The sequence below is a fragment of the Geotrypetes seraphini genome, chromosome 4 (genome assembly GCF_902459505.1).
Source record: "Geotrypetes seraphini chromosome 4, aGeoSer1.1, whole genome shotgun sequence".
Classification (NCBI taxonomy): Eukaryota; Metazoa; Chordata; class Amphibia; order Gymnophiona; family Dermophiidae; genus Geotrypetes; species Geotrypetes seraphini.
In genome coordinates this window covers 167,467,707-167,486,988 of record NC_047087.1, presented here as the reverse complement: position 1 = coordinate 167,486,988, position 19,282 = coordinate 167,467,707, and the positions used below count along the sequence as shown (strand labels likewise).

At 43.0% G+C, this 19,282-nt stretch overlaps 1 protein-coding gene across 6 annotated transcripts in view; it reads right to left on the bottom strand.

The window, feature by feature from the left end:
- RIPOR1 (RHO family interacting cell polarization regulator 1) overlaps positions 1–19,282 on the bottom strand; it is a 350,808-nt gene that overhangs the window by 46,704 nt on the left and 284,822 nt on the right. For all 6 annotated transcript variants that reach the window (XM_033941973.1, XM_033941972.1, XM_033941974.1 and 3 more), the window contains 5 exons: positions 12,851–12,986; positions 12,594–12,755; positions 11,600–11,758; positions 3,561–3,757; positions 255–338 (listed from right to left, as the gene is read on the bottom strand). In XM_033941973.1, coding sequence (XP_033797864.1) covers positions 255–338; positions 3,561–3,757; positions 11,600–11,758; positions 12,594–12,755; positions 12,851–12,986 — 738 coding nt within the window. The remainder of the gene's footprint in view (positions 1–254; positions 339–3,560; positions 3,758–11,599; positions 11,759–12,593; positions 12,756–12,850; positions 12,987–19,282) is intronic.

Genomic DNA, 19,282 nt, shown 5'->3' with positions numbered 1-19,282 from the left:
GCTTGCGAGGCTTACGCATCAGGGCTCTGTCGATGATGTCACCCATATGTGAGAATAGCTGCCTGCTGTCTCTGGATAACACCTGTTACAGTAAGTAACTGTGCTATGTTGAAAAGGTAAACTACAGCTATAAGTACTTCCATCTCAAGTCAAATATTTAGTCTAGCCTCCTGCAAAGTTCACCAAAGCTGCTCCAGGGCTACAGAGGTTTTCTGCATCTGACAGTACATGACCAATAAGGAGTGCAAGCTCACCTTGATGCACCCTAGTGCCACACATCCTGAAATCCGCATAAGGGGCTCTTCATCCTCAAGCTGTTCCAGGAAACACACCAGAGCCTGAACAAGAGAATACAGAGGAGTCAGTAAAATTAGACAGAGCTAATCCCCAGCCTTGGATAACTGTGTGATGTGGCAATAGAGAGTAGGCATCTTTCCTGCTGAACTTCAATTTTTTAAAAATTATTTTAATTTGCGGGGGTGGTTGGGGGTTAGCAGTGTCGTGGTCATCTCTCCTGCCAATCTTCAATTTGTTTTTTGTGTTTTTAAAAAAATTATTTAAATTTGAATGGGGGGGGGCTGAGCTGTCAAACCTTACTTTCCTGTCAGTGCTTGAGCCAACCAGCGCTCAGGCACTGATCAGAAAGTAAGGCAATGACAGCACAGACTTGTTGGTAAATTTTGGCCCCAAATATGGCACAAAGAGTTTAGAGAATCGCTCGGCGTGATCATTTTAATATTAATGACCTAGTTGTACTACATTTGCACGGCAGCATCGCCGACTGTTAGAAAACTTGGAAAAGACCTCGGTAAGCCATTTTGATAATCCGCCACTAAAATACATGCACGCAAAACTGGATGGAACCGGTTTAGTGAGCACATTAAAGACAGATTTTAGTTTTGAGAATCTGCCTCTAAGAGAAGATTCATTCCCAACTGTACCAATAGAGAATGACACAGGGAAAAATTTGTCCCCATCATCGCCCCATCCCCGCAACCACTGTCCCGGCCCCATCCCTGTGACTACTGTCCCCGCAGCATCCATACAAGCCTCAGTACTGCAATATTTAGCTTATTCCTTCCTTATAAATCAAAGTTCTGGCTGCTGAACTAGAGAAAGAGATGTTCAGCTGGCAGGGCTTTGTTTATAAATTTTTATCAACACACACAACCAATATACTATTTTATCCTAAAGCAAAAAAAAAAGAAATAAAAAAAATAAAAAAAATTTTTTCTACCTTTGTCTGGTTTCTGCTTTCCTCATCTCATTCAATTCCTTCCATCCACTGTCTGCCTTCCCTTTGTGTCTTCCATTTGCTCTGTTATTGTGCCTCTCCCTTCACCCCCACCCTCCCCCAATTGGTCTGGCACTCATCTTCTTCCCTGCGCTCCCCCCATAGTCTGGCATCTTCCCTTCCAGCATCTTCTCCCCACTCTGTTCCCCATTTCTCTTCAGCATCTTCTCCCCACTCTGTCTTCCACATTTCCCTTCAGCATCTGTTCCTCTCCACCCAACTTCAGCGTCTGTTCCATTCCTTTCCACCACCACCCTTACCTCTCGCCACCCACCTTCAGCGTCTGTTCCTTTCTACCACCCTTCAGCACCCCTCACGCAGTCCGACCATCTCCCTTCCCTCCCCCTTACCTTTGTGGCACATTAGTGAAATTTGTGGAAGCCACCGGAGCCTGCCTGAAGTTGTGTGCGTCTGCAGGCGGACGCTTCTCCTCTGACGCAACTTCCGACGGCTTGCACAAATTACACTAATGCGCCACAAAGGTAACTGGGAGGGAGGGAGATAGATGCGGCCGGTAGGTAAGAAGAAAGGAGGGAGGGGGTTGCATGTGATCAGAGACAAGGCTATTCACTGCTCCACGAGGTGGTGAATGGCTTTGTCCCCGTACCCGCAGTGAGCATTTTTCCCCCCCCCCCACTATTTCAGCGGGTTACCCGCAGCTAGCCGCAGGTAACAGCCACCGTGTCATTCTCTATGTACCAACATTAAAGGAATCCAGAAAAGGATTAATTCCCAGTTGCAACATTGACTATATTTTTGGATAATGCATCAGTCTTTTAAAGATGACTTCACTTTGTCATACTCTGCCTAGAACTTGATAGTTAAACAAATTATTTCAAAATTAAATTGATATGAAATGAATCTCCAGTTGCTTCAAATGCTTCAAGTGGTCACAGAAGTATAAAAAGCTAGATAACCCCTTCACCTAATACACTTTTCCAATTCCTATCCTTTATTTCCTGCGCTCTGATACAGTGCTCACTTACCCCCTTGTTCTTTCCTTAAAAGGGTGACATGTGGGCAGGCAATTTTTAAGGAATGTTTACCCATGCAAAGGTACAGGTTTAATGTTTAAAAAGAGACTTCCATACCACCTTTTGCATAACTAGCAGGGTGTTTTACAATAAAAATCTTTTAAAAAAAAGCTCTATTTAAAACAGTAAAGGATTGAGGGAGGGAAAAAAATGTTCTGGCTGAAAATTACCACACCCATATATGGCTAAAATTGTAGGGAGAACAAAGAAGAACAATCAATGCCATGCATAATTTTAGCTAGGTAAAAAAACAAACAAACCACATAGGTGGACCTAGGAGTCTTTTTAGGTTAAGATGGGAAAATAACTCAGACAGATTACATTGTCAAATCTAAGCACACGGGCTGATTTTCAAAACGAGGCATAACTCACTTATCCATGGACAGACTGACCACCCAAGGGCCCACAGCCGTAGGGGGTCCATTCTCCCCTAGCTTCCATCTAATTTAACCACTTTTGAAAGGTGGTTGGGGGCCTGAGGGCCCAGAACAGTCAGTCCATCTTTGGAGCTATCTGTAAAATTTTTTAAAAGAAATTACAGTATATGGATACAGTCATGCCATTTAACTCATTAAAAGGCATCATATTATCCATTTGGAAAAAAAAATAAAGAGAGAGAATAGGTTAAGAGAGGGAGGAAGCAGTCCTGGAAATCTATTTAGGAGAAATACTCAGATGCTAAGGTTACCAGGTACAGCAGTGGGAAAGAACCAGGATTTCAATGCTGGCTTCCATGGTTCTCAATGTTATATCAACAAAGACCCATCAGCAGAGATTTACATCCCCGGTTGGTGTCTATTTTTTCTCCATTTTTGGATTTTGTCTTTGTGGAGAATTTCTTCTTTTCCTTTTTTTTGTTCCATGGTTCTCAGCCTACTGCTCTTAACTGGGTATCTACTAGCTGGATTCAGGGACCATGACTACACAGCTCTGGGCTCTAAATGGAGCCCTGATGCATTGTTCTTAACTACAGACTTGTGCTGCCATGTTCAAAGTATACTTGGGGAGTGATGAAGGTGTGAAATATTCCAGGATAACTATGAAGGCACATGCTGGTTCCATTTTATCAAGGCCCAAAGGAGCAGGAAAACACTGCTGGGGTCAACACATGCAAGCAAAATCACCAGCTCAGAGGCCTAACACTCAAGACATTGGTGTTGCCATAGTGAACATTCATGTCACAAGTACAGTGATGTCAGCAGTGAGGTAGAAGATTCTGGAGCTACTCATACCCGCTCTCTGAACTTCTGGTTTTCTGAGAAGCTGCGCAGAAGTGAGGACACAGCTGCGATGACTTTGCTGTTCCCATTGGTGAGCAGCAGGCTTAGAGTCTTCAGTCCCTCTCTTTGCACTCGGCTGTCAGGAACTCGCTTGAGGGCCTTCAGCACCACATCTTGATCATCTGAGTTCAAGTTCTGTATGAAGATTACTTACAGAAGAAAGAAGCAAAATGAAGTTTGGTTAGTTTAACTCCAAGATGGCTAGCTTGGACTGAAATCCTGCCTACATCGCCAAAGAAACAGGATGTCAGACCCAATTCCCCATAAGTTCTAGAGACGCTACTGAGGTAGCTCTTAGAGCAATAGGCATAGCCACAAAAGGGGGGGGAAGAGTCTTGGGGACCTGGTCCCACACAAACATATTGGGTTCAAACCTTTTTCAAATTCTGCAGTACCCGACAATTCTACAGTACCTGACAATGATGCTGAAGCCCTGCCAGCTTCTCCCCTCCTCCTTGTCCTGCTACAAAAAAAGAAAAAGTCGGTGGCTGGAGGCACACTGCCAACTTTCTTTTTACTGTAGCAGCATAAGGAGGAGGAGAGTGGATCAGACAGCAAATTTCTTTGGCTTCCGCACCAGCAAAGGTAATATTTTTAACATGCTGGTGGGGAGGAAAGAGAATGCCTCCCCCCCAATTGAAAAAAAAAACAAATAAAGAGGGCTAGTTATGCCCCTGTCTTAGAATACAGGGATATAGAAAGAGTCTCACAGTGATTCCTGAGGACTGATCATTAGCAATACTGAAGCAGCTCTCTAAGAAAATATATCCTCTTCTACACCACAAGAGGGCACTGCAAGACTTAACCTACAGAAGAGAATACAATAGAGACTAGGGGGAAAAGGAAAGCCAGTTATGCTGCAGGTGTCCAAAAAGTCGATCACGATCGACCAGTAGATCGCGAAGGCAACACGAGTCGATCACAGAACCCGTGATAGACTCGTATTGCCTTCGTGTTCTACCTGCATCCTGACGCCATAAACAGGATGCAGAAGCTCCGAGTCGATCAACCTTCCTCTCCCTGACATTAATTCTGACGTCGGAGAGGAAGTTCCGGGCTAGCAAATCGCTGCCTGGCTGGCCCGGAACTTCTTCTCTGACATCGGGGAGAGGAATGCTGGTCGGCCCGATGCTTCTGCATTGGGAAGCAAGGAGAGCTTGGGGTGGCGGTGGCTTGGGGGCCTATTCCCCGATGGCGGTGGCAGTGGCTTGGGGGAGGGCAAGAAGAAAGAAAGAAAGGGGGCAGGCAGGGAGTCAGAAAGAAAGAAGGGAAACAGAAAGAAAGAAAGGGGGCAGGCAGGGGGACAGAAAGAAAAAAAGGGGGCAGGCAGGGAGACAGAAAGAAAGAAATGGACAGGGGGACAGAAAGAAAGAAAGGGGGCAGGCAGGGAGACAAAGAAAGAAGGGAAAGAAAGCACAGTTATTTACTGTAACAGGTGTTATCCAGGGACAGCAGGCAGATAAGTCTCACTGATGGGTGACGGCACCGACGGAGCCCCGGTATGGACACTTCAAGAACTTGAAAAAAGTTCTTGACACCCACACCGCGTGCGGTCTCTCAGTTAAGATAAGCCAGCTAAGAAGTCAACCCAGGGAGGCGGGTGGGTTGTTAGAATATCTGCCTGCTATCCCTGGATAACACCTGTTACAGTAAGTAACTGTGCTTTATTCCAGGACAAGCAGGCAGCGTATTCTCACTGATGGGTGACCTCCAAGCTAACAGAGATGGGATGGTGGGAGAGTTGGCCAAAGAAATACAATTGGAAAACATAATGGCCAAAGCACCCATCCCGTCTGGAGGAAAAAACCAGACAATAGTGAGAAGTGAAGGAATGAACTGAGGACCAGGTGGCAGCTGTACAGAGTTCCTCAGTAATGTAACTATAAGAAAAACAACAAAAGCTGCCAGAACTCGAACTTAGGGACTGGGACACGATATTCCCATTCCAGGCCAGTCTGAGTAAAGAAGAACGAGAGGGAGGCAATAAGCCAAGTGAAAATCTTTCCGATGAATACAGGATATCCAAACTGAGTTGAATCAAAAGAAAAGGTTGGGATAGAATCACTGCGGCTCCGACCTGCATAACCAGGAGGACAAAAAAACGCTTATAGGACAAAACATATCAAGCCAGAATCCTCGTAGGAAAAACGAGGTGGAGGAAACAACACAGACAGAAGAACTGACTGAGCAAAATGAAAACAGTAGAAGATACTGTGAACATGAACACAGAATCAACTTGCCTTGATGAAAGACTGATAAGGATGAAGCTGCTAGCAGGGCATGAAACTAACCGATCCCCCTGTAAGAGGTGAGAGACATAAGGAAAAACCATTCTCCAGGTAATAAACGCAAGTGGAGCGGATGCCATTGTTACAAATGGTAGCATCAACAACCAGGAAAGAACTACAGGAATAGTCTAGACGACAAAAGAAAGAATGAGGTGTGGTTAAACACTTGAAAAAACTCCCATCATGAGCCTGGGAATCAGAAAAGGAATCAGAAAGAGGTTGCTCCTTGGCAGATCAAGGGAAAAAATGCAATAGCATTAAAAAGAAGTCTGAGAGCTATAGACTTGAGACTAGAATCAAACAAAGAAAAGATACCACCGGTTAGGAAGGTGGAAACAGGCACAGAAAAAAAAACGCCAGGAAAGAAAACAAAACCACTTTTGGTATCAACGAGGGTGAGTGACTGGTGTCCTGGCTGAAATCAATATGCGGGCTGAGAAAGATGTAAATGAAACGGATGCAGACCAAAGAAAAAAACAATGAAGATTGGAAGAAATCAAAGATTCCTGAGTCGGAGTGAACCGAGCAGAAAAATGATAAGAAAAAAGGGCTCCCAAAATTTGAGTGGACAAAGAAAGGAGAACCCATGTTGACTGGGTCACGATGCATCATGGTGGTAACAGCTCTCGTGAGCTTGATGAAAAGCTCTACAGGAGAAGAAGCGAAGGGAATACATATAAAAATATGCTCTACCAATCCACGAGAAAAATAACCATTGCCAGACAAATAAAAACCCTGGAGTAAAAGGATTAAGGAATCCCACTGAAATTGGCTGCTAGAAAATTCAGCTCCCCATGAATAACAGCAAGAGCAGATAGCCAATCGTTTCCAAGGTCACAAAAACAGGGCCTCCTGACATAAGAGGAGAGAGCCCTAGACTCCTTGCTTAATTACATGTAGTGTAAAACCCCTGAAGGAGGACTTGAGGACAGAGTAGATGATGAAAATCATGAGGTCCTAAAAATATCAGTAGAACAAATTTGGAAAAATATGGGAAAAATCTGATGCCTGGCAGTTGAAAGACCCTAAGGTTGTAAAATGCCCTTATGAACCCCCCAGGCAGAAATTAGATGCAACAAGCATGAAGATCATGCAAGCAGGTAACAAACAGAAAAGGGAACCTCCGTAGAGTCTAGAGGAGATCAAAGATATACCAGCTTTGAGAGACAAGCCTGGTACCACTGGAAAAACAAAAGACCACTGAGGAGTACAAAAATGTAGTCCGACCCATGGTATAACAGAAACAGGAAAAAGCCTGTGGTGCAAAAGAACAACATGGGTAAGATTGAAAACAATCTGAAAAAAGAAACACTTTCAGAAGAGTGGAGTGAAGAAGGATCGCAAAGAAACATGGGTACGGGAAATGAAAAGCTAAAGAAAATGAGATGAGAGAGAAAAACGTCTGAACCATCTCTCAGGGAAAAAACAACCGAGTAAAAAACCAGATGTTCAAAACATGGAAAAACAAGAAGGCCATATAATCGAATAGATGTGGCCAACACAATCAGACACCCCCTGAATAATCTGGGAGGAAAAAAAAACTAAAACTGGTAAGGAGAACGGTTGAAAAACACAGCTCGAAAGCCGTAGGAATTGGAGCCTGTAGCGGCTCCTGGAAAATAAAGAAGCAGAGCCATGAGGTCTGAAATCCAGAAAAAACACAGTCATCCAGTGGCCTTGATAATTAAGAGAAAGCCCAGTAATCGAAGAGAATCCTTCAAGGGGAATTAGCAAGAGAAAACAGGAAGGACTGCCTAAGATCCCATGCAGACTTTCAAAAGCAAACAGAATCTGAGAGTAGGGTGAAAAGATTAAGTGAATAAGCCTCCACATGAAGAAAACTCAGAGAGCCTAGGCTTGTAGGAGTACATGAAGAGTGATAAGACAACCGCCGTGAAAGTGAAAACTGCTACACAGAGGCGGCAGAGAAAACTCACCAGGTCCATAATGTAGAGGAAACATGTTCCAGCACAGCCACAGGAACACCTCCCCAAATCAGACATATTCCATAACCCGTCCTGTTGAGTAATGATAAAAACAGACACTCAGATGCAGACCAGATCCGTAAAAAACTGATCTGCAAAAACAGGTACTGAAATGGAAAAGCGGCTACATGGAATGTGTACACAAATGTATGCCAAGGAAAATCATACAGGCAGTAGGGGAATCTAGGAAGCCTATCTGGCTAACCGGTCCCTAGCCTTGTCCACTCTGCCCAGAAAGACAGAGGTCTACCCACTAGTCGTGAGGAGGAACTCCACCAGGAGGGAAACAAAGACACATGTGAACTACTTCATAGGGCGTGTCAAAAAAGTCCCCATAGAGATCCAGGAAGGGAAGCAAACCACCCTAGAGGAGATAAGTACAAGGTAGGAAAATAAATTCCGTAGGGAAAGAAATGACTGTACAAAGTCAACTACCAAAGGAATGCATTTAGATAAAGTTCCCTAATGGATCTGTAAAAAACGAAATGTGATATAATTACGAAGGCTTTGCGAACACCACTCAAGGGAAAAAAGCACATGTGATGAAGAAACACCCACCACTTCAGAGAGAGGAGTGTAGTTCCAAAGACACCCTAAGCCTCTCAAGTAGTCAAACCCAAGACCATTAAGGACTCGATGTCGAAGGCCGAATACAGCTTGATGACTGCAAAGCCTACCCATACTGGACGACTACCGACACCGGTAACTGTAACGACAACTGATGTCATGGGATAGGAGTTGTCAAAAGCAGAGAAGACTCAAGTGAAAATGTCCCCGGAATCAAAAATCTCAACCGGGCAGCACTAGAAGAGACGGTGTCAACAGGGCTGACAACCCAAACAACTGGAATCACAGTTGAACATGTCAATGTCGACAAGAAAGTCCGACATCGACCTGTATGTCAACATGGGCTGCGACATCGATCAGAAATAACGACAAACACGGCATCGATAGAGAAGTCGACATTGAGCAGGGAGGTCAACACCAATTAGAAACGTCGACATCACCGACAGGAACAGTGAAAACATGCCAAGGCCAACCGAAATCGTGGCATGAAAGAAAACACTGTTAAAAAGGAAGAACTGGCACCAATGGATACAATGCTGGTATCAAGGTGCAACACTCCCTTGATGAAAAAAGCCGGTATCAAGGCATATAGCAGCACCGGAGCAGAGGGGAAAGGACACTGGCACCTTTGGTCCATGACCAGTACCCATGGTGTCATTCCCGAGCAGAGAGAAAAGGACACCGGTACCATAGGTGTCGGTCCAGAGGAGACAGAAAAGAACACCGGTACCCTTGCTCCATGACCGGTACCATAGATGTGGCTCTGCAATAGAAGAAAAGAAAAGAACACCGGTACCCTTGGCTCATGATCGGTACCATCGGTGTCGCTCCATGCTTCCAAGATGAACATGCCCATATCAAGACAGTCATCGACCGCAAAGCAGAGCCAGAGATAGGGCTGAACAAGGTCGGCAGGACTGGACTCATTGCTACAATGACCACGGTCGGCAGGAGTAGACTCACTGCTACATTGACCTGAAGCCTAAAGGAGAAAACCAACTTACCAAAGAAGAAGCAGCATAGGCGGTGCGGACTGGAGAAGCAGTGCCGGAAGTACGCTGGGTACCGGATCACTGGCGTCGACTGGTGCTGGATTTCTGGCAGCGTCGACGGGAAACTGCTTCTGGAGAATACACATGAAAATGCGTTGAAGAGGGAAAAAGCAAGGGAAAAAAAAAACCCAGCAAGGCCGAGGTCCCAAAATTGCTAAAACAACAGAAGGATGTCGGTGAAGACAAGTTCCACAACAAAACAACTGTGTGGAGGAAAATTGGGCAGGAAAAACCAGCCCGGGACAAGAGCCATGCAGAGGGGAGAAAACAAAATGGTGATCCATAAGGCCCCACTAGGCCAAACCGACAATGGTAAAGAAACAAAATAAAAAACAAAGTATAATTGTTTTTTTGATGTTGGAACCTATCAATGAAAGAAAAGAAGAAACTGACAAAAAGTCAGTAAACCGCGAGAGCGGGAAGGCAGTGAAATAAAAAATTTTCAACAGCCGTTGAAATGTGACTGCTAAGCTCCGCGGAAACTAAGAAACTGAGGGATTGCGTGCCTACATCAGGCGGGAAGGCGGTCCCGCATGCGCGATGCGGGCATCAATAACTTTTTTCAAGTTCTTGAAGTGTCCGTACCGGGGCTCCGTCGGTGCCGTCACCCATCAGTGAGAATGTGCTGCCTGCTTGTCCTGGGATAAAGAAAGAAAGGGGGAGGGACAGGGAGACAAAGAAAGAAGGGAAACAGAAAGAAGGAAAGGGGGCAGGCAGGGAGACAGAAAGAAAGAAAGGGTGCAGGGAGACAGAAAGAAAGAAAGGGTGCAGGCAGGGAGACAGAAAGAAAGAAAGGGTACAGGCAGGGAGACGGAAAGAAAGAAGTTTCAAGTTTCAAGTTTATTCAATCTTTTGATGGATCGCCTATAACAATTACTAAGCGATGTACATATAATAATAAAAAGAGATAAGAAACTTAACATAATAATTAATTACGTAACATAAACTAAAAACATTTGAAACGTACTTGAGGGGCAAGGGAAAATTAAAAAGTTACAATTTCGGGTTATATAAGAAAAAAGGGAAAGTACAAAAGGTAGGGTAAAAAGATAGAACAAAATGGCTCAAGCAAACTTCGTTAACTTCTTTAACAATAAAACCAGATCATAAATAATTTAAAAAAATAAAAATAAAAAAATGAATAATAAAAAAAAACAACTACTAAAGGTCGAAGGCATCATTGAATAGATATGTTTTTAATAGTTTTTTAAATGTTGAGATATTTTTTTCTGATCTAATAAATTGAGGAAGTTTATTCCACCTTTGTGGGCCGGCGACGGTAAAAGTATCAGCTCTTCTGGTGCCTATGAATTTTAATGATGGAACTGTTAATAAGCATTGGTCGGAAGAGCGAAGAGATCGATGAGGTTTATATGGAATTAAAGTTTTGGAGAAGGGTACAGGCAGGGAGACGGAAAGAAAGAAAGGGGGCAGGGAGAGAGGAAGAAAAAGTTGGGGGAGGGAATGAGGTTGAGGAATGGGAGAGGAAGCATACAGTAGGCTGAAAGAAGGGAAGAAATATTGGATGCACAGTCAGAAGAAAAAAGTGCAACCAGAGACTCGTAAAATCACCAGACAACAAAGGTAGGAGAAATGATTTTATTTTCAATTTAGTGATCAAAATGTGTCCGCTTTGAAAATTTATATCTGCTGTCCATATTTTGCACTATGGCCCCCTTTTACTAAACCGCAATAGCGGTTTTTAGCGCAGAGAGCCTATGAGCGTCGAAAGCAGCACAGGGCATTCAGCGCAGCTCCCTGCACTAAAAACTGCTATCGCGGTTTAGTAAAAAGGGAGGGGGTATATTTGTCTATTTTTGTATAGCTGTTACTGAGGTGACATTGCATAAAGTCATCTGCCTTGACCTCTTTGAAAAAACCCCGGAATATAAATGATAATTAACATTTTCTCTGTGTACAGTGTGCTTTGTGGTTTTTTAAAAATTGTTATTGTTGGTAGATCATTTTGACTTGGTCATTTTAAAAGTAGCTTTCAAGCCCAAAAAGTGTGGGCACCCCTGCCATGTACATGGTAAGGAGTTGCACCTTGCAGGAGAGCAGAGACCATCAAAAGAAAGGAAAAATCACAGGATGAATACCTTCTTCAGCTAGCTCCATGATGTACTTTTCCAGGGTAGAAATGTTGAGATTTTCAAAGTGACTCCAGTACTGGAAGATAGATAGCTGTTCGCTGGGACCCCCTCGGAAGCGCTTAGGAAGCTTCCAGTCCAGAATTTCTTCTGTAAGTCTCACAAACACTAATACATATCAAAACAGAATCAAAACCATGAGAAGAGGCGACGAGCCAGCAGAACATAAGATTGCCATTTGGATCTGAATTCACCTGATAGAACTGATCTAGTCCTGGGCTTACTCCATTGCATGCGGCAAGTTATAATTTTGTTTTTCTTAGGGAAATCAAAACTACAAGTCCCTGCATGAAATGAGATAAACTCAGAACTACATCAACCCTGTCAAGTGAATCTGGATCCAGTTGGTAACCCTACCAAAATACAATCAAGTTTAGACTAGCACAGAATGAGATGTCAGAACAGTGCTTCAGACCTCTCCTTGAGGCACACCTCGCCAATTGGATTTTTAGGATTACAACAAAAAAATAAGTATGAGATAAATTTGCATACCATGGACCTCAAATATTCAAATTTCTCTCATGCACATTTATTGTGATTAATCCTGAATGGAAATTCGTCTAAATGCACCTCCAAGGAAAGGATGAAAATATAGTTATCACAGGAAAGGGGACCCCAGAACAGAATCAGAATTATGAGCAACAGCAAAGGGGGCAACAGAAACAGGGCAACAAAATAAAAAAGTAGAACTGAATTATTAGAAAAAGAAGAGGCAGAGACACTGCAACAGAAGCCATCAGAGACCCTTATTTCATCTGTATCTAATTTTAGTCTCTGTTAAACCTCCCACTAGCTCAGAAATTACAGCCATATTCCTCTGGTCAGAAACTCTCCAAACATTCAGCTGTCAATCCTGAACTGCAGGAACTAAAAAAAAGTGTATCTGGCTTTGATCTGTGGAAAAGGAAGGAAGTAGTTTTCCCTTATATGCCTTAGATCTTACCTGCTTCAGCCAGCCCCTGCTGTCTCTCATTGATGTGGACTGCAAACTGGCAGCTGAACCCTTGCAGAAACCTCTCCACAGTTGTAGTATAAACATTGGGGGACTCCATGCAGTGGTCCCAAGTCACTAGGACTCCCTCTTTAGGAGTGGAAAACTGCACAACTGAAAACAGAAGAAAGGGAAGAACACGTGTTATCTTCTCTAAACAATTAGAAGTCTATCCTGGTCTTTGCTCAAATGACACCATATCTCCTTACCTTCCTCAGCTGTGCTCCCCATTTCCGATCGCTCTTCAGTCAGTCTGCAAACAATTTCCATGACCTGTGCTTCCTTCATCAGCTTGTCTAAAGCATACATCTCACAGCACCGAAGAGGCCCGAATGTGCCCAGGCGCTATAGTCAGAGATAGGGAAACAGCGAGAAAAGTTAAGGGCCACATGCCAGTCAACAAAGAAACCTGCTACCCTACATGGCCTGATGAGAGAAAACCTCAAACCAGATGTGATTACATTGATCTACAGTAAAATAACTGTATGACAGCAGCAAAGCACTGCAGAACACAGAACCTTGCTCTGTAATAAGGGGTCACCAGATACTGTATCACATCCACATAGAGTATTTGGACAGTATTCAACTCATTTTCTGCTCCAAGCTATAAAATGGAACCATTCTTCATATCTAACTTAACAGCTAGACTAAAGTTAATCTGTTTAGCTTACATCATTACAGTGCATTTATAGGGTACCTATTCTAGAAAGGAAAACAGGTGTCTACACTCCTTTATAGAATAGAAGCCTATCAGGTTAAATATGCAACTATGATTTGGGCATGAAGCACTTACGCCAGCCATAGAGCTGCAGTAAGTGCTCACATCTAAATGCCAGAGATATGTATTAACTTATAGTATTCTCTGTTATATATGCGAGTCTTACCAAGCTGTGTCTATACCCATCTGTCAAATACATGCTCTAAGAAATGTGCATAGTTAAAGAGCACTTGGGCAGAAATATGCATATAAATGCATACATTATGCCAGTATCCTAAATATTACGAGAATAATTGGCACACTTTACATAATTACCCTCATTGAGGGGATTAAAAAAAACAGCATGCCTGTGCTAAAAGTCCAAGGTGGTACCTATTTTAAACCTACAGTATGTGTCTTTATGAACAGACTACCAGGCCTAGGCCCAAAAGGGCAAATGATCACACACAAATTTACACATGCTCCAAAAGGTAGTATATAAGCAGCTGTACATAAATATATATATTGTATATTTAACACCATAGCCAGCAACATTTAAATAAATATTCTGGCCCTTTGATTATAAAGGACGGCACAGAGTTCTGCAGATCAAAATGCCATGCCATGCCTAATGGGAAGTGTACAGTGGTAGTGAAAAGTGTGAAATGTTAACAGAATGTAAGTGCTTAAAGCCAGGAATAAGATTAATTATTAGAAACTAATTATTGCATCCTTAAATCCACTGGATGTTATGTTTATCAGGCTTTCTATTCCATCTTTACCTATTCAGTCCAAGGTCAGATTACATTGCAAGAGATTAGGTCAGTTACTCAGGAAGTTACAATGGACAGTTAAACACAGACATTCAATAGGGTAGCACTAGTTCAGGTAGATCAGCACAGCTACTAACACAGTTAGGTCATAGTTATAAATGCATAGTTGCAAGTATAAGTAGGTCATCGTTGTCTCTTTGTTTTGCCCCTGGAGGTGGGCCATTACAATTACCATTTCAGTTACTTCGGAGATGGCTCCCTGTCTTGGTACAGAAATGCTTTTAAAAGTTTTCTGAACCTGAGATAGTGGTCACAAGATCGCAGTGTAAGTGCTAGTTGGTTCTAGCATTTTCCTAATTGTTATTGGATGGATAAGGTAATTTGCCTGGTAGACTTTATATTGTTGCAAGCTGGGAATTTTAAGTGGAAAAGATTTCTGTTGGAATATCTGTTGGGAGGCACCCTGTAATAGGATGGCCAACTCTTGTTAGGTAAAGTACAGCACACAGAAAAGTCAATGACACACAGAAAAGTGTACACACCAATAGAAGAAAGTGTTTGTTGATTACAGATCATGGTAAACAGTCTAAATTAACATCAGGACTACTTTTGTAAAGAATTTGTATGACAGACATCTTAAGAGACCCCTGATGCAGGACAAGAGCTGAAACACTGGCAGTGTCAGGTCTTTTTAGTGAATAAAGAATCATCTGTCCCAGTTCTATTAGCATGTCAACTCTGTTAGGTAGTCAGAGGGCATTCCCACTTAGGATTTTAAAAGCAGTGATGCCTAATTTAAACTTGATCCTTGTAGTTATGGGCAGCCAATGTAGTTTCAAATAATAGGACTGTTGGTGTTCCAATTTCCATAGTCTGTATATGAGTCTTTCTGCTTTTTTAACTAGTTGTAGAAGCGACTGCGACATTTTGGAGCAAAGAACTAGTATTACAGTAGTCAAGATAGGATTATTGATTGCACTAAAATTCAGAAAGCCTCCATTTGAAAGTATTTTCTGATGGATCCTAGCTTTCTCATTAAAAGGAAACATTGTTTTGTTATTAACTGTACGTGGCTTTTCATGGATAGGTGGTTATCAATTTATACTCTTAAGATTCGGGATTGAAGTTCTAATGGAAAGTTTGAGTCATCTATTGTGATCCTTGGAGTGTGGCGTTGGTCAGTCGAGGTTCCTAGCCAAAGAAATTTGGTTTTGTTCTTACTTAGTTTGAGGTGGTGAGTCGAGGTCCAATTTTCTGTAATGCAGTCACATTTTTTGACAGCAATGAAGGTGCTGATTAATGTAGCTGTTACAGATAATATGATTGTTATGTCATCCGCATAGGTGAAATGTTTTATCTGTGCAAGATCTAGATTGGCTCCCAAGGGTTGCATTAGGAAGTGGAACACTGATGGTGAAAGTGGGGACCTTAGGGGACCCACTGGGAGGGTGCCAGCTATCAGAAAATTCACCATCCTTATGTGCCAGGTGGTTAGTAAGCACTGGAACCAGGCAAGGACTGGGCCACTAAATCCAAAATAACTGAAGATCTCAGATATTTGATCGAAGTCTACTATGTTGAATGCACTGCTTAGGTCAAATTGGATTATAATTGTACTGTGACCCTTGCTTAGTAGTTATTTACTGTATGTTACTAATGCCATGACCACCATCTCCATGCTGTGATTTTTCCTGAATTCCAATTGTGAAAGTTGGAGGATGCTGAAATGTAAGTTGCATTCGAGTTGTTCTTTGACATATCCTTCCATCATTTTGATAAATAGGGGGATGGAAGCTACTGGTCAATAATTGATCAAATTAGTCAATAATTGATCACATTGGTCAATAATTGATCACATTAGTTTTGGATTCTTGGTAATGGATGTTAAAATGATTTCTCCTCCTGATTTGAGGAAAAGGCCAGCTTTTAGGTGATAGTTAAGCAATTGGCTTATTTTACCTATGGTTGTTGGGGTAGCTGCTTTGATCAGGTAAGGCAGGCAGGTGTCAAGGCTGCAGTATGTTTTGGAGTATTTTAGGAGAAGCTGTTTTGTATCTTTGAATGTAATCTCTTTGAAGTCAGTCCAAGATCTGTCTACTGGTATTTCCATAGGTGGGTTTAGCTGGATCGATGGGGAGTAGCTGGTCTTGTGTAGATTGAATCTTTGTTTTAAAATAGTTGGCTAGTTCTTGTGCTTTTGGAATACAGGGGTTGTTACTATTTGTGACCTTGTTCGTGTTGGTTAGCTTATCTAATATTGAGAACAGTTTGTTGATTAAGATTATTTTCCGTGCTAATCTGTTTAGAGTAGTACTCTTTCTTCTTTTGCACCAATAGTGGTTTAAATTCTAGAATTTTCTGGTGCAACAGTCTTGTTTTCTGGGGACGGGTGTGTTTATTAAAACTCTTTATATACCACTTAAACTGCAAATAAGATCAAAGTGGTTTACAAAATAATCTAAAAAAAATTATGAAAAGAACTTCATTAAACAATGGAAAGAAAAAAAAAGCAAAATCAGCATACACATAATTAAAGTAAACACCACAATCTACTATAATAAAACGCTAAACGGCATGTGCACTCCTATCTGTGTGTTCCGTGATCCGTATGTCCGTGGCAGGCAGGATGCGCATGTGCGCTTAGGGTTCTATTAGCTTGAGAGGAAAAACGGCATCACACTCGTGGACCCCAAGGTAATGTTCTGGCTAAAGCTATTTTTAAGTTCAAAGCCGCCAAGAGCCGCACCCGTGTCGGAGAAGGCTTCGGACACAGGTGGGGATCATGAGAGGAGCCGCTGCGGTGGCTTTGAACTTAAAAATAACTTCAGCCAAAACTAAGGGAGTCATGGCTCCAGAGGCCCCAGTTGTAACAGTCGGCGACAGAACATCGACCATTGCTCGCAATCCCGGCCGCTCCTCACACCCATTAGCCCACAAAATAGCTTCCCACAAGGAAATAAGAAAATGGCCCCACACTCACGGACCCCAAGGTATAAGCTGCGAGTCCCCAGGACTGTCTTCTGCAGCAGTGCTGTGGCAATTGCGGGGTTAAGCACCCACGTTTCAGCGCTGATTTGAAGGGAGGTATGGGGAAGCATTTGCAGCTTTTGCCGGCAGTGCCAGAGCTTGGGCCTGTCACCCTCACCTAAGCGCTTCCCAGCACCTGCCTGCACTCACACACAGCAGCAGCAGGGCCGTCGTCGAAGGGAGCACAAAACATGGCAGAAATTGAGAGCAATCGACGATTCCTCTTGCTTCTCGCCTCAAAGTCCAGGCTCCCGGTTGACAAAGAAAAGGCAGAGCAAGGAGACCACGATCACTGTAAGTGAAAACCAAGCACGAGTTCGGGGCATTAGCGAGCAGGGTTGCCATGGAAATCCAGCCGGCATAACAAAAATGATGCAGTTGCAAGGGTCAGTGAAAGAGGATCAGGAGCGACATGCACAGCCACTTGCAGCAGGGGCTTGGAGGGCAAGAGAGCTGCAGTTGGAAAGACTGAGGAAGGGAATGTTCAGAGAAAGAAGAACTGAGAATGGAGAAGGAATGAAAAAAAAAAAGGAAGAGACACCTACAGGGAAACACAGGAGCATACAGAGAAAACAGGAGAGCATAGAGGTTTTCAGGAATCAGGAACATAGAGAGAAAGGAGAGCAGAGACCCCTGCAAGAAGCGAAAAAGAGCAAAGAGACTGGGGATGAGAAAGAGAGCAGAGATGCTTGCAGGGAGAAAAAGCGAAGCAGTAATGTTACAGCTGGAGAGTGCAGAGTGAGGAAGAAAGCAGAGACAGCGCTGCACAGGGAAATGGAGGGGGAGAGAGACAGAAAGAACAACAGACAGACATATATTCTAGCACCCGTTAATGAAATGGGCTTAACAACTAGTCCATATATACTTCCCATTGTATATATACTACAATGTAGATTATATGAAGGAGTTCAGTCAGTTGAACCCAAAAATGCTAACTGTAACACTCAGCTTGTCGGCAAACTCTTTTTAGGAACATGAGTGTAGAGTCAAACCACTTCTCTGATGATCTTTGGATTCTTTTGCTGCATTTGAGCGGGGCTAGTTTGTTTAGGATTTGTTCACTGATTGTTTTCCAATGGTCCAAGAAGTCTTGGTCAGGGATGGGGTGGAATATTAATGAGTTATCTATTTCATTCCAGTATGATTCAGGAGTTACTTTATTTCTATAATAAGAGACTGATTGGGGGGTTGGTTTGGTTATTGATATCTTTTTCCAGAATATGGTAGTGAATTTTAGGAATAGTTGGTCTGACCAAGGTATTTTAGATAAGGAATTAAATTCCAGGTAGCTTGTGCTTTTTGCTGAAGTTGAGGAGGTAAGTAGATCTGGTCTTTTCAGTCATGCTAGGTGCTCAAATTGTAGATCAAGACCTCACTTGGGGGGGTTGGGTCACAAACTGATGTGATGAATTGCCAAACAGTGGTATATAAAGCCATAATAAATTAAACCATACTCTCTCTGTCTAGATACTGATGTGGCCCTTCGGCTCAAATTAACCTGGGAGTGGCAGCCTATTAAAAATGGACAGGTATATGGTGGATTGGGCAAGCATGAAATATAAAATAGCCACTACACTTTCTTCTTTCTTATCATTAGACTGGATTTACTAGTTAAGGTTTAATTGATAAGATAGGGATTTAATCCAAGAGCAGAGAAGAAGGGTGTCGGGTCAAAGAAAATAACTGTTTTTAGGGGCTCTGACGGGGGTGTGTTGGGGGAACCCCCCCCCCACTTTACTTTATACAGATCGCGCCGCATTGGTGGGGGCATTGTGGGGGGTTTGGGGGGTTGTAACCCCCCACATTTTACAGAAAACTTCACTTTTTCCCTAATAACAGGGAAAAAGTTAAGTTTACAGTATAATGAGGGGGGTTACAACCCCCCAAACCACCCACAACGCCGCCGCGATCTGTATTAAGTAAAGTGGGGGGGCTCCCCAACAAAACCCCCCGTCGGAGCCCCTAAAAACTGTCATTTTCTTCGACGTGCGCCTCCGTCTTGCGCTCAGTTGTCGGCACGCACCTTTGTCTTCCGCGGTTTTGTCTATGAACCGAGAAAAAGGCTTTATGAGTGGCTATATAAAATCACAATTGGATGAACCAGAACATAAACCAGATAAGACAAATATGGGATAATATATTGA